We start from the raw sequence: 13,079 nt of genomic DNA on the forward strand, positions 1-13,079 counted from the left end.
TTCTTCGCTGTCAGCTGACAGTGAATATCGCTGTGACGTTTATATAAGCAGAAAAAATTAGGAGGAAAAACACAAAATCACTATCTTCTCTCTGAGACTGTTTTTTGTGGAATGTCTAGCAGTAATTAACAATGGAGGAGATCCTGAATGAGATTGTGCCCCCAGCGGAGTTGGAGGTGAGTCTTAAACGTCTCTCGTTTCCGCTGTTCTGCAATCACAGTGAAAGTGTTGTGAAATGCTGGGCTTCCGGAAGGTCGATACGCAATTGCAGTGACTCATTTGCATTCTCTTCCTGGACAGAAATTCGAGAAGAAGTACCATCAGGAATTGGAGCAGCAGAATGTCACCCACAAGACACAGTTCGAGTACGCGTGGTGTTTGGTGAGGAGCAACTATGCGGCGGATATCAAGAAGGGAATTGTCCTGCTGGAGGATTTGGCCACGAGGCATGCGGAGGGGAAGCGCGATTACATCTACTACCTGGCCATCGGACACACGCGCATCAAGGAGTACACGGTGGCTCTCAAGTACGTGCGCAGCTTCCTGCAGATTGAGCCCAACAACCAGCAAGTGATCAACCTGGAGCAGATCATCAAGAAGAAGATGGAGCGCGATGGTCTGATTGGCGTGGCAGTAGCGGGCGGAGCTGCTCTGGTGGTTGGTGGGCTTCTGGGCCTAGGATTCGCCCTAGCCAAGAAATGACACACAGCGAATATTCCAAAGAAGTGATCACATTGTGAGATTGTGGATGTTTTTTGTCGAGAAGTCTGCGAGTAAATTGGGAAGAATATGTGAATATTTATCTGTCTCTTTATTGGCAAACTTAAAACTTATCGTCTTATTGTATTTATTTACATAATTCATTTCCTATTCTCTCGTTATTTAAATTATAATATCCTATGCAACATGCACACATTCCTCAGCATGGTTCAATTTATGTTCCATCCTCTTTTTCTCCCCTTTGGAAATCATTCACACTTCATTCATTAATCCTAACTCTTGTTCTAAACATTTCTCCCCTTTAAATAATTCCACCTGATTTTCTTTTTTTTTTATCTTTTTCTTCCTATATATTCACAAAAACGCCTAATATTACAAATAATACACATTTTTGCAATTCTCTTTGTTCTCGTGATTTTTTATTTTTCTTCCGTCCCCGCAAAAGTCCACTGCGTTCGTAGAAAAAGAAAATGCACTATAATTGTCAACTCAAATTCCTCTCCCAGAGAAACACATTCTTTGCATTCACAATTCTTCCTCCAACACTTTTTTCCTCTTCTAACTCTCATTCTGCATTCCCTTCGTCTTAATGATAAAACCTAGTTCAGCTACTCTCTTTCTTAAATGTCTGTCCGCCGCTCTACTGCGAGTTCGCCGGCGGCTGTCGGCGATCATATTCACGACGGTAGTCAACATACTCTCGATCTCTGTTCCAGTCAATCGAACTACCGCCCGGCAAGGCGTAGCGATCCCGATAGCCAGAAGGCATGTCGCCCGGAGACTGGTAGTAAGATCCCGGCGGCAGGTAGAGTCCGCTCCCGTAATTCCCATGGCCAGATGGATATCTGCAAGTGAGAGAAAGAAGCGAGAGAGAGAAAAGATCAGTGCGCAAGCAAACAAACGACCTTTGCTGTGTGTTTAAAAATAGATGTTTTCACTCTTTAAATTTCAACAAAGAATTGCACAAAAAAGCCCCAAAATGATGTTGAAATAAATACAAGCTTCTGAAATGCATTCTGTGTGATTCAGCCAAACAAGAACTTTGACCCCTTATCTTTAGACAATGAAGTCAATATTTACACAGAGACGCGCTCTCTGTCTCGAGTAACACGCGTCTTATCATACCTTCTCTTATCTATTCTACGATCCCTGTCACGATGATCTCGCTCCCTGTGATATCCTCCTCCGCCAGACGGTCTTCCGTACTCGTATCTCTTGTGATCATTGAACCTATTGATGGGACAGAAGAAATGTATTCACAAACCTCAGAGATCACAGAATATCTCTCTCACCTGTCCCTGACATTCCAGCGCGGATCCAGCGAGGGGTCGGAATAAGGCAATCGCCCATCTCGCAGATCACCTTGATACATAGGAACTCTCTGATTGACAGATGATATCGGAGCTGATCGTGGCAAAGACATCAGTGGCGACAATTGACATCCAGAATTTCGTCTATTCCTTATGCGATCACTCCCAGAATTGTAGTCATCCCACTTTCTATCCTTCCTCTCATCCTTATCGCGGATCCTAGTGAAGAACACCACATTTCAAATATTTGTTTAAATACTCCCTAAGCAATACAAAACCCACTAACCTTGAATCCGAATTCAGTCTTTTATTGTAGTTGATCGAATCCTTTCCATCCGGCTCACATTCACCCTCCTCCAGGCGTCGCTTTCCACTATCAATTTCAACATTGTTGCCCTCCATCTTCTGGTCACTCCTGCCGCCATCCTTCGTCCTACTCACGCCCGCGCCCGACGACGATCCGCCCTGCTGTTGCGCCTGATGTCGCCTCTTGCCATCCTTCCTCTCGCGCCGCCTCTCCGAATTCTCCGCATCATTGCTGTTCGTCGACGCCTCGCTCTTCATCACCTTCACAGGTGAAGACTTGACGCCCATCTCCAGATTCTCCGCAGTCTTATCTTTATCATCATTCTTCTTGAGAGCATGTTTGTACAATTTAAACAACTTCTTCGCATCAAATTCCGTGAATTTCGACACAAAGTACCACAAATTGCTTCGCCATTCCTTCACTTTGTCCGGATCGCGATACTGTGACAGACACTCATCAATTTGCTTTCCTATGCTCAACAGACAAGCCCTCGTGTGATTCACTTGCTCCTGCGTACTCAAGCTCTGGTCAGGATTGTCCAGAGCCTTGAGAGCCTTCTTCACCGGTCGCATCTTCTCCTTGCACTCATTGAACACCGACGGATCGAGATCACCGAGAACCACCAATGCTCGGGGTTCATTGTTGGCCGTAAAGTGCATTGGCCCATCGGAGTTCCTCTTCTTCGCCTTCTTTGACTCCTTGGGATGCTTCATTCTTGTCTTCTTCTCAATCGGCGCCTTCACACCATTCGACGAATTCTCCTCAACATTGTTGACACTCGTAGAGTCCGCCTCGGAGATTCGCTTCTCCTTCTTCGTCATGTGCTTCTTCTCTTCTCCCGACGAGGCATCCTCATGCTCAACAATCTCCTTGGACACCACCTTGGCCGCCTCCTTGGCCTTCCGCGGCCTCTTCTGCTTCATAATCCCCTTCTTCAACTCCACATTCTTCCTGATGATCTTCAGCAGATACTCTGCCCGAGATTGCAAATGCTTCGCCTGCGGCTTCTTGTTGTCATTTGAGAGAATCTTCTCCGACAATCCCAATGACGGATCCATCTTCATCGCCTCCCATGAACCAATGCCGTATTGATATATGCCACATAAGAGCTTCGAGTCCTCCTCCACCAGCCATTCCACATCAAAGTTCGCCGGACGGGTCTTAATCTCCAGCACCCACTTCAATCTCTCCTCCGCCGAGCCCGGAATCACTTCATCCAGCGGCTGAAGTTCCTCTTCGCACGCCATCAGAGTGCGAGCATTGAATGATACACCGCCAAATTTCACCGAGAATCCCGCTCTTGCTCCTCGCTTCTTCACCCCATTTGCATCATTGTCATTCTCCTTGGAATGTTCATCAAGAAATGTGACACATCTCTTTCGCAGCATCTCGCCTATCTTCTTCAACTCAGCCAGAGGTTTCTCCTGCAAATACACCACAATATCACATTACACACACTCAATTGTGAATGTCTCTAAGAAACCATAAAAACATACCTGCAACTCCGCATCACATGCAATAGCTTCCAGTCTCTTAAGTGGCACCGGGAACTTCTTGTAGCTCCGGATGAATCGCCTCAACTCCTGATCCGTAAAATTGAGAATCTTCTCCTTTATCGGCGGCCTTCCTCTCTTCTTCGGTCGATCCTCAGCACTCACTTCACTGCCATCATCTGAATCATCTGTCTGACGCTTTCGCTTCTTCTTCCCACCAAATGACGCGCCACCAGAATCATTCGCCTGATTGATCTGATGGAGAGTCTTTCGCCTGGGCGGCAAGTACAAATCCTCCATTTCTTTGTTCTTCTCCTGCTCCTCAACAGCCTTCCGGAAGTCTTCGGGTATTATATCATCCCAATCCTTCGTATCGCCATCATGCTGATCATCAGCATTCGAATCCATCGGACTCTGTTGCTTGTCCTCCTCAAATGCCGCAAAACTGGCCACCTTGAAGGCACTCAGTAGCTCATCACCCGCCATCGTTGGTCCCTCATCACGCGTCTCCGCCCGCCTCAGGATCTCATCAATGTCACACACGAGATCATCATCATTCTCCTGTTCATCCTTGAACAACTCCTCAGCGCCAAACTTGAGAATGGCCGACAAGTCCTCCTTGTTGAATGGCGTGGTATTACTGTTGCTCGCCTTATCCAGCACAGTTCTGCCCGTTGTATCCATTCGCTGTATCACCAGATGATCCAGAACCATCTTCTGTTTCGCCCGCTCAACAATCTCCTCCTCCACACTTCGCGCCGTGACCAATCGATAGATATTCACCTGATTCTTCTGGCCAATGCGATGAGCTCTTGCTTGTGCTTGCAAGTCATTCTGTGGATTCCAGTCCGAATCGAAAATTATCACTGTGTCCGCCGTGGCGAGATTTATGCCCAAACCACCGGCACGAGTGGACAGGAGAAATGCAAAATCCGGCGAACCTTCAGCATTGAAGTGATCCAACGCCTGCTTCCTCAATTCACCTTTGATACTTCCGTCCAATCGCTGAAAGGGAAAGTGCCTCTTCTGCAGATACTCTGCCAGAATGTCTAGCATTCGCACCATTTGTGAAAATATCAACACACGATGGCCCGTCTCCTTCAGGCGACACAGCAACTTATCCAACAACACCAATTTCCCTGATCCGCGCAGCAGTTGCTGCGCCGCATCCTCTTGCGTCATCTGCGCCTCATACTCAAGTGGCCGAATCAGAACAGCATGATTGCAGCACTTCTTCAGTTCGATAACAATATTGAGAAATGTCGACATCGATCCCTTCACACCCTTCCTTAGTGCATTGAAGTTCTTCGTGAGGATCCACTTGTAGTATTGCTTCTGAATTGATGTCATCTCCACCCTCAAGATCTGCTCCACCTTCGCCGGCAGACTCTTCTCCACATCCTTCTTCACACGCCTGAGAATGTATGGCTCCAATTGACTGTGCAGCATTGTATATCCCTTATCTGCCGCATGGCCGTGCTCTCGCTCAAATTGTTCCCACGTCTCAAACTTCGATGGCATAATGAAGTGCAGAAGTGCCCACAATTCCTTCAGAGAGTTCTGCAGCGGTGTGCCTGTGATGAGGAGTCTGTGATTCGTGTCAAAATCCTTCAGCGCCTTGTACAACAAGGAGTCATCATTCTTAAGTCGATGTGCTTCATCCACCAGCAGTGCTGCCCAACTCAAACACCCCAGGAACATCTTGTCCTTCAGCAAAATCTCATAAGTCGTGAGAATGGCATTGAATTTTAGTCTCTTGGACGATGCAAATGACCACTCGTACTGGCGAATGATCTCACGCGACTGCACATCACCCAAATAGGTGACAATGTTCATCTCCGGTGCCCACAGAGTGAATTCCCGCTGCCACGCGGTCATTGTACTGAGTGGCACGACACAGAGGAACGGACCGTGGAGGGATTGCACCTTGAACAGGTAAAATAAGAAGCAAATGGTCTGAATTGTCTTTCCCAATCCCATTTCATCGGCCAGAATCACCGAATTCTCCTTGCACCACGACAATATCAGCCAATTGAGACCATCCATTTGATAGTCACGCAAGATGAGATCAGTGCCACCGAGAAAGTCTGGCTGTGTCTTCAAATGGTGAAACTTTGGCCGATACTTCAGTGCCTTGCAATGCCTCGATGGGGTCTTCTTCGATGCCTCCCGATCGTTGAACTCATTAATCTTCTGTGGCCACTTTCGGCTGACTAGGCTCGCATCTTCCCACGTTGCCTCAGAGTACGGCAATGATTCCCATTTGCAATAGTAATCAATGCCACCGTCACTCCGCACCGTCTGCGCAATTATCCTATCCACATAGTTGTAGCTCTTCAGCAACTCCTGCTGCAACTCCATCTGACACTCAAAGTAGTCAATGTCCTCCGGACCAGCATTCCGTCGCCACATCTCAATATCCGTCTCGCGCTTGATGTAATTCTCCAGCTTCTTCAGCCCCTTCACCTTCTGCTCCCTCAGCGAATCCTGACTCTCCCATGTGTTGTGAATGTGCGACCATCCCTTCCACTTGATGAGAAACTGCTCCTCCGTCTCATCATCGCCCACCTCATTGGGATCCACGCCGGCCTCCTCTATCGCATACACCGTCGTCTGGTTCCCCGTCACGCCCTTCTTCCCCTCCCGCCGCCCAATGATCCTCTCGATCGTCTCCGACTTGTTCGCCTCCGCGTCCGCCGGCGGTGACTCCACATAGTCCACGTCAATCAAGTCCTCTGAGCCAGTCTTCTCATCGTCACTCGCCTCCTTGTAACTCACGGTCGTCGTGGCGGCGCGCCGCGAACCACCGCGCTTCTTATCATCCTCACTGTCGCTGTACGCGTCCGAGGAGTAGTTATTCCTCACCCTCTTCTTCACCGGGCGCTTCTTTGAGGTCACCGCAGAGCGTCGATACGACGCTGAATCCTCCTCACTCTCACTCACGCTGTCCGACGTGCCCGAGTGCCACCGATTGCTGTTCATGAAACACAATCAAATCAAACAATCAAGTTCAGATTGCCACTTGCAATCTCAGCAAGAAAACCAAGTGATAAACTTTTGAATTTCACCCAAAGGAAGTGAACAAAGGTTCATTTTAAACAGAAATTAAATTTCAAGTTATATAAAATTACACAGTGGTCAAGTTAATTTTTAAAATTTACACATATGTCACGAGAAGAGTGTAAAAACATTGGCAATTTTTTAACATATTGTTATTTTATCCCAATTCTCAGTAAAATTTTCAAAACTGAATCTTAATTTTCGATATTTTTTGTTGCTGTAGCTTCTTCATCAATTACATATTTATAGGCTAAAGCTAATCATGGACATAAGTGAAGACAATTTCATAGTTGTGCACGCTTTTGATCAGGCATACATGCAATATAAAAAATTAAAATTGCAAAAATTCTATTTTCAGATATTTATTAAAGATATTTTATTATTGTGTTGCTTAGAAACTCTTGTTCTAGACTCACTTTTTAAGTTATGCAGTCTTAAATAACATTTCATTTCTTTAAATTCAGTTTCATTCAATAGTTCTTTAAAAAAATTAGACAAAAATTGAAAAAAATATCAGAAAACAAATTAAACACATTAAATATTCAGAAAATAAATCAAAATATTCACTTCACTTTGTAATTTCTCTTGAAAGATACAATTTCTTTCGAAAAATCATCACCAAAAACACAGGGTCCCAAGAAAATCACTGGAAATTAGCTTCAAAATCACTTACTTTTTCTTTTTCGGACGACTCTGGGTTCTGGTGGGCGGGGCTTTCTTCTTTGGGGGTGGTTTTCGTCGGTATTTGTAATCCTCATCGTCCTTCATTAGCATTGGAATGGATTTCAAAAATAGGGTCCGAAGAAAAACCACATAAAAATTACGATAAATCGCTCGAAAATCAGGAAAACAATAAGAAATCACTCACATCGGGACTACTTTTCTCCGAATTCTGATAATCCCCACGATTTCCTGTGCGGGTATTTGTGTAAATATCATCATCACTCGAATCCTCCTCATCTTCTTCGCTGTTCTTCCCGATGTTGTCGTCCTCTGAGGTGTTGTGGCTCTTGTTGTCCTTCGACTGATCGAGTGGAGACTTCACGGGACTCTCGCTCTGCGATCCCTCCGATTTCTGGCTAGATCCCGAACTCGATGTACCCGAATCCGATTCACTGTCGAGAACATAGGACTTCCGGTCAAAATCAGGGCTCTGGAAAGCCAAACCTGGAAACTATCTTACACACCTTTCGGATTCCGAACTCGATTCACTTTTGCTATTATCACTGCTGGACTCATTATCGGAATCACTTTTGTCCGCTTTCGCCTGGATTGAAAAGGGATAAATGGAGAGTGAGACTTCCTTCACAATTCCCACGGAAAATTCAGGTGAAATTCAACGATCTTTAAGACTTTTCTCCAACTCTTGGGGATATTGAGCACACCAGGAGTGTTTAGGGAATGTCTGGATGCCTTTCCCGGTGGGATTGTAGAAGAAATTGGCGGGAAAATCCAAACATAACCTAATAAGGGACCCATTTCTTGTGTTTTCTGCCCAAAAATACCCTTTAAAACACAAACTTTTCATCAAAAACTTCAAGAAAAATACACTTGGGTGTAAATTAATACATAGTCGACACAAAATTAGTGAAAAATCTAGCAAAACTAGATGAAATGATGGCAAATAGATGGTTTGTTGTGGTGGAAAGGCACAATTTTGGGTGCAGTGTTGAATAAAAGTGAAAATTGCGAAAAAGGGTCCCCTTTCAATTTTCACGAAATGCACCTTGTTGGAAAGCTGAAAAACTGGAGAATCGTTAGAGACGAACAGATAGGTGGAACAATTAAGGATTAATTACATTTTTAGGCATTTTTATCCTGGTAAACAATGACTTTGTAGACTCTGGAGAAGTGTCTTTTTTCCCGTGACTCCTCAATGGCAGCCACACCCTTTTTCACAAAAAAGCAACCAGGGAGGACCCTAGAAGCGAAATAGTGTTTTTCTCAGCAATAATATATTATTTAAACAGGATTTTATGATATTTTTACCTGATTCATTTTATTGATTACGTAAAAAAATACGAATATCTCTTGTGTCCGATGATTTTAACACCAAAATTCTTATCTGTATCACATAGAAACACTTTAAATGGTTTTGGCATTATTAGTATTCGCACACGTGATGGTAATTTTCACAAGATTTTCTCTACTTTGGGGGCGAGAAAAATATCTCTAATTTTCAGTCGCCATCTTATTTCTCGGAGCACTCAAAGGCGACAAATGTGTACGGCGGAGGTTGTGCGAAAAAGTCGCGATACACCCAATTTTGGACACATTCAACTGCATCCAATTGATCCATGCGTTCTTGGGCACAAATTGAGTATGTTTTCCACAACAAAGCGGGCTTTTTTTCACCTGTTTGAACCACAAGAATGTTTTGCACGAAATCCTCGAAAACTTTGCCAAAGATGCTGATGCTTCCGCCGAATTCCCGCAAGAGGTCGCATCGGTCGGCGATCGATTAATTTTCGCCGCGTGAACGTCATCGTTTTGCTTTCGATGAGTTTTCAAAACACACAATAAAGTGGAAGCGGCGAAGATGTTTGCCCAGTTTTCTGGAGAAGAATGGTCTTAAATAGATCAACTATGTGAATTTTTAGAATATAATGTGAGAATTAAAATGAAATTGATGTAATTTATGATGAAAATGCCGTCCAACAGTGCACAGTGGATACATTTTCTGGAAATATCTGTTTACGAAGCCCAACAGTGACTCAATCTGCAGCAGAATTTGTCCGCGGACAATCCGATTTTGCCGCACGAGAGAGAAAATACCAAATAACGTTATTAAACATTTTATATTTCATTTCATGCTTTCATATATAATGTGGCCAAGTTATCATAATGCTTGAAACCTGTCGAACCCAAAATATATCAGATTTTTCCCAACACACAATATCTTTGCCTTATCGAGAAATGAAGTATTAACGAAATTAGGCTATCAATTATTTTTTTTACTTCAGCATAGATATAATCTTCCATTAATTTTCCAGTGAAAGAACATAATCTTTCGCGGTCTATAATATCAGTTACTACAAGGGATACATGACGAACACTCTACAATAGTAATTTTTCTTTCTTGTGGTAAATAAAAACACGAATTTTATTTTTGCTACTTTGCTCCGCATAATTGATAACCTAATAACTGTAATTCCTAATATAATTTATCACAAAAATTTCATCTCTTTCGCTTATTATTGAAATCATCTATTTATGCATGTATATTTACTATTTATTGTGAACTTAGTACCTAGAAAATTCGGAAAATACATTTATTTTGGTTCATTCAGGTGTATTTTTCTCATTTATCGCACTTGATGACTCTTTCAATCTCAAATGTATTGATTTTATTGGCCTTCCCTCGCGCTCATCAAATTCACTCACATGCACACAATTTGTATCGACATTCAAAGATTTTTTTTAAACACTTAAATTCTTCTCAAATGATCATTTTTGCAAAATATTCCGAACCCATTTTTTATCGGTGTTTGTCTTTTGCTCCGAAATTATTTCATAAATCATACGTTTTGACAGTTTTTTTTTATATAATTTCTTAAATTGACTTAACATGATTTTTTCGCAAGAAATGTTTTGCGAAAATGAACTGACACTTTTCTCAGTTGGTCTTTGAGGCCAAATTTTAGTCCAAATCTTAGGAAATGACGATGACAACGTATGTCCAATAGAATTTAACTCTCCAAATTAGATCAAAACTGCTTTAGGGTATTTTTTCAGTGGTTGAATCTTCCATTTTCGCAAAACATTGCAGATGACGCTGTATTTGCAATGATTTTCCATCGATTTTTTTTCTTGGGAGAAATTCTATTTCTCTCTCATTTAACTCGACTGTGAATTCTTGATGGACTGAAATACTCTTGAATAATGAATTTTACAATTATTCTTTTTTAATTCAATACCTAAGATCCATTCATCAAAATAATGTATTGCTTGGCAATATGAATTTATATAAAAAATATTTTTAATGTATTTAATTTTGTGTTTTTTAAACCCTTTTTTAATAACTTCATTTTTAGTATTCATCATTTACTTGCTCTCAATTTACGTTTTCACTAAATTATTTTCATATCTTTTATACTTCTTCAATCTCTTTTTTTTTAAATTCATTATAAATAAAATATAAAAATTTCGCATTTAAAGTCTTTACTTTATGTGTATTACCATTTAATTCATTCTTTTCTTCTAATGGTGTATACAGTTTCATTTTATAAATATTCAGTTTTCTCATCTTTTTTTTAATGATTTGTCACTTTACAGTTGCTATTATTCATTAAATAGAGCATTTCATCGAGATTTTAATTCGCATCATTCGCTTAATTCTTTTTAGTCTACGATTTTTCTTCTGTCTCATTGTAAATTTACATTTCTTTTTTTATTCTTTTTCTTTATTTTAAAGTTTAATTAGTTTTAAGAATAATATTTTCTTTTAAATACAACAGTTTTCAATATGAAACAAATAAATAAAGAGGGAATAGTCTCAAAGACATCACCTAATAAATTTTATTTATCCCATTTTTCACATTTTTTTAAAATAATTTCACTCTATTTGTATCATAACGACAATATTTCGGTGGCAAATTTTTTATATTTGAATATTTCACTATTTCTCTTTTCACAATTTTTATCTACTTACAATAATATGGACACATTTTTGAGACGCTCTTCTTTATTTTACTTAATACATTTATCTTCCTCGTGGTTTTTCCTGTAACGTTTATTATTGTGACTGGACATGTGAACTGAAAAGGTTCGCTTCTTTCTTTTTTTTTTTACAAAATATAAAGAGTATTTCTTTCTTAACATTCCTCCAACATAATCGATAGTGGCAATGTTTTCTCTGAATTTGTAGCTTCAATTTTGATCTGGTCCCGTGCATATTGACTCTGGGAATAATTACATGCTTTGCTCTTGTGTGTGTGAGTGAGTATTTATGAAAAATATTATCATTATCTATCCCTTTTGCATTTCTTATTCATTAAATCTCGTCAAAAAGTCATCTCAGCACATTGTACCGATGGTAGATGAGAAAAATTCTCATTATATTTATTTTTAAAATAATCTCATTCATTTAAAGTTACACTTTCCATTGGAAAAGATCCACTCCACCTCAAATATTTTGAAGTTGTGAAATTAGAAAATTAAAAATATACAATGTACGTATTCTATTTATCATGGCCTCATCAAAAATGCTCGCACTCTGCAACCTTGTCCGTCCTTTTAAAAATACCCTTTAAGTTCGATTACATTTTATATCAAATCCTTATTCAAAGCTACATTTCTTTGGCGCAAATTTTGGATAGTGAAGAGTGTGTGAAGAAGTATTTCATATTTTCTCGCGTGGAATAGATAAATATTTGTATGTATATTATGTATTTTCTACTACCTTTTCTTCTCCAAGTTTAAAAAATAGAGAGTGCAAAGAGATTCCCTCACTGATTCCTTTTTGTCTGGAAAAAGGAATTTCTCATTCATCTGAAAAATGTGTCCATAAATTATGTGTAAAAATTTAAATATAGCATGTCAACATGACATAAAGTTGTAAAGTATATATTTTTCATTTATCATTCTCCTTTTTATAAAAAATTTCAATACATTATTTGAATGAAATACGAGATAAGTTGTCTATTCGATGGAGATAATCATTTCTTTTGCTTTCCTCCACAGATATATTGAAAGTTGACCATGAGAGCATTAAGTGGAAACTAAAATGGACTTTTTACTTTACTAAGTCACTTAATTGCAAATGAAAGGTAGTCGGAGAGCGGTGAAATAAGAAAATCATAAGATTCAAAACTGTTTTTTAGTTGAGTAATGTTTCGTAGCAGATTAACAAAATTTGCTCTCATGAACAATATTCTTTTATCTGATATTTTCTTGTAGTTTAAGTGTCTCGTCGGATACTTTTTCTCATTTGCAACATATAAAATTATAACAGAAAAATTTCTTTGCGTCTTTTTCTGTTTGATACAATCGTGAAAATTGCATTTCAATTTTTCTTCCTTTTGACTTTACACAGATTTGAACGATACATTCTTTTTTGGGTTTTTCATCTTCATTTAACTGTATAATTGTTTAATAAATACATCAGGCAAGATGTATTTAATTAATAACTCTCCCTTCTTATTAAATTTAATTCTTACTTATTGATAAAACATTCAATATATAATTAAT

At 40.2% G+C, this 13,079-nt stretch overlaps 2 protein-coding genes across 3 annotated transcripts; one reads left to right on the forward strand and one right to left on the reverse strand.

Annotated features, from left to right (window-relative positions):
* The first annotated feature begins 6 nt into the window (after window positions 1-6).
* LOC132263464 (mitochondrial fission 1 protein) lies at window positions 7-798 on the forward strand. Its single transcript, XM_059763243.1, has 2 exons — window positions 7-176; window positions 301-798. Exons 1-2 carry the CDS (start codon window positions 132-134, stop codon window positions 700-702), a joined length of 447 nt encoding a protein of 148 aa, XP_059619226.1. The 5' UTR covers window positions 7-131; the 3' UTR covers window positions 703-798.
* LOC132263459 (chromodomain-helicase-DNA-binding protein 1) lies at window positions 793-9,290 on the reverse strand. Of its 2 annotated transcripts, XM_059763231.1 has the most exons (10): window positions 8,880-9,290; window positions 8,690-8,811; window positions 8,078-8,157; window positions 7,759-8,005; window positions 7,564-7,652; window positions 3,834-6,804; window positions 2,317-3,761; window positions 2,013-2,249; window positions 1,846-1,950; window positions 793-1,565 (listed from the first exon to the last, which is right to left on the reverse strand). In XM_059763231.1, exons 2-10 carry the CDS (start codon window positions 8,699-8,701, stop codon window positions 1,361-1,363), a joined length of 5,391 nt encoding a protein of 1,796 aa, XP_059619214.1. In that variant the 5' UTR covers window positions 8,702-8,811; window positions 8,880-9,290; the 3' UTR covers window positions 793-1,360. The 2 variants fall into 2 exon arrangements, with proteins under 2 accessions (XP_059619214.1, XP_059619215.1); XM_059763232.1 differs by lacking the exon at window positions 8,690-8,811.
* Between the last annotated feature and the right edge of the window lie 3,789 nt (window positions 9,291-13,079).

The sequence above is a fragment of the Phlebotomus argentipes genome, unplaced genomic scaffold, assembly GCF_947086385.1.
Source record: "Phlebotomus argentipes unplaced genomic scaffold, Phlebotomus argentipes genome assembly contig_15, whole genome shotgun sequence".
In the NCBI taxonomy this organism is placed as follows: domain Eukaryota; kingdom Metazoa; phylum Arthropoda; class Insecta; order Diptera; family Psychodidae; genus Phlebotomus; species Phlebotomus argentipes.

What these genes read in the sequence shown, in the direction of transcription:
- LOC132263464 (XM_059763243.1), top strand. Translation starts at nt 132, where the DNA reads ATGGAGGAGATCCTGAATGAGATTGTGCCCCCAGCGGAGTTGGAG. An exon ending in TGCCCCCAGCGGAGTTGGAG is followed by an intron (nt 177 to 300) that starts GTGAGTCTTAAA and finishes CTTCCTGGACAG; the next exon opens with AAATTCGAGAAGAAGTACCA.
- LOC132263459 (XM_059763231.1), bottom strand. An exon ending in TCGAGTTCGGAATCCGAAAG is followed by an intron (nt 8,006 to 8,077) that starts GTGTGTAAGATA and finishes TGTTCTCGACAG; the next exon opens with TGAATCGGATTCGGGTACAT. An exon ending in CGCTGGAATGTCAGGGACAG is followed by an intron (nt 1,951 to 2,012) that starts GTGAGAGAGATA and finishes TCCCATCAATAG; the next exon opens with GTTCAATGATCACAAGAGAT.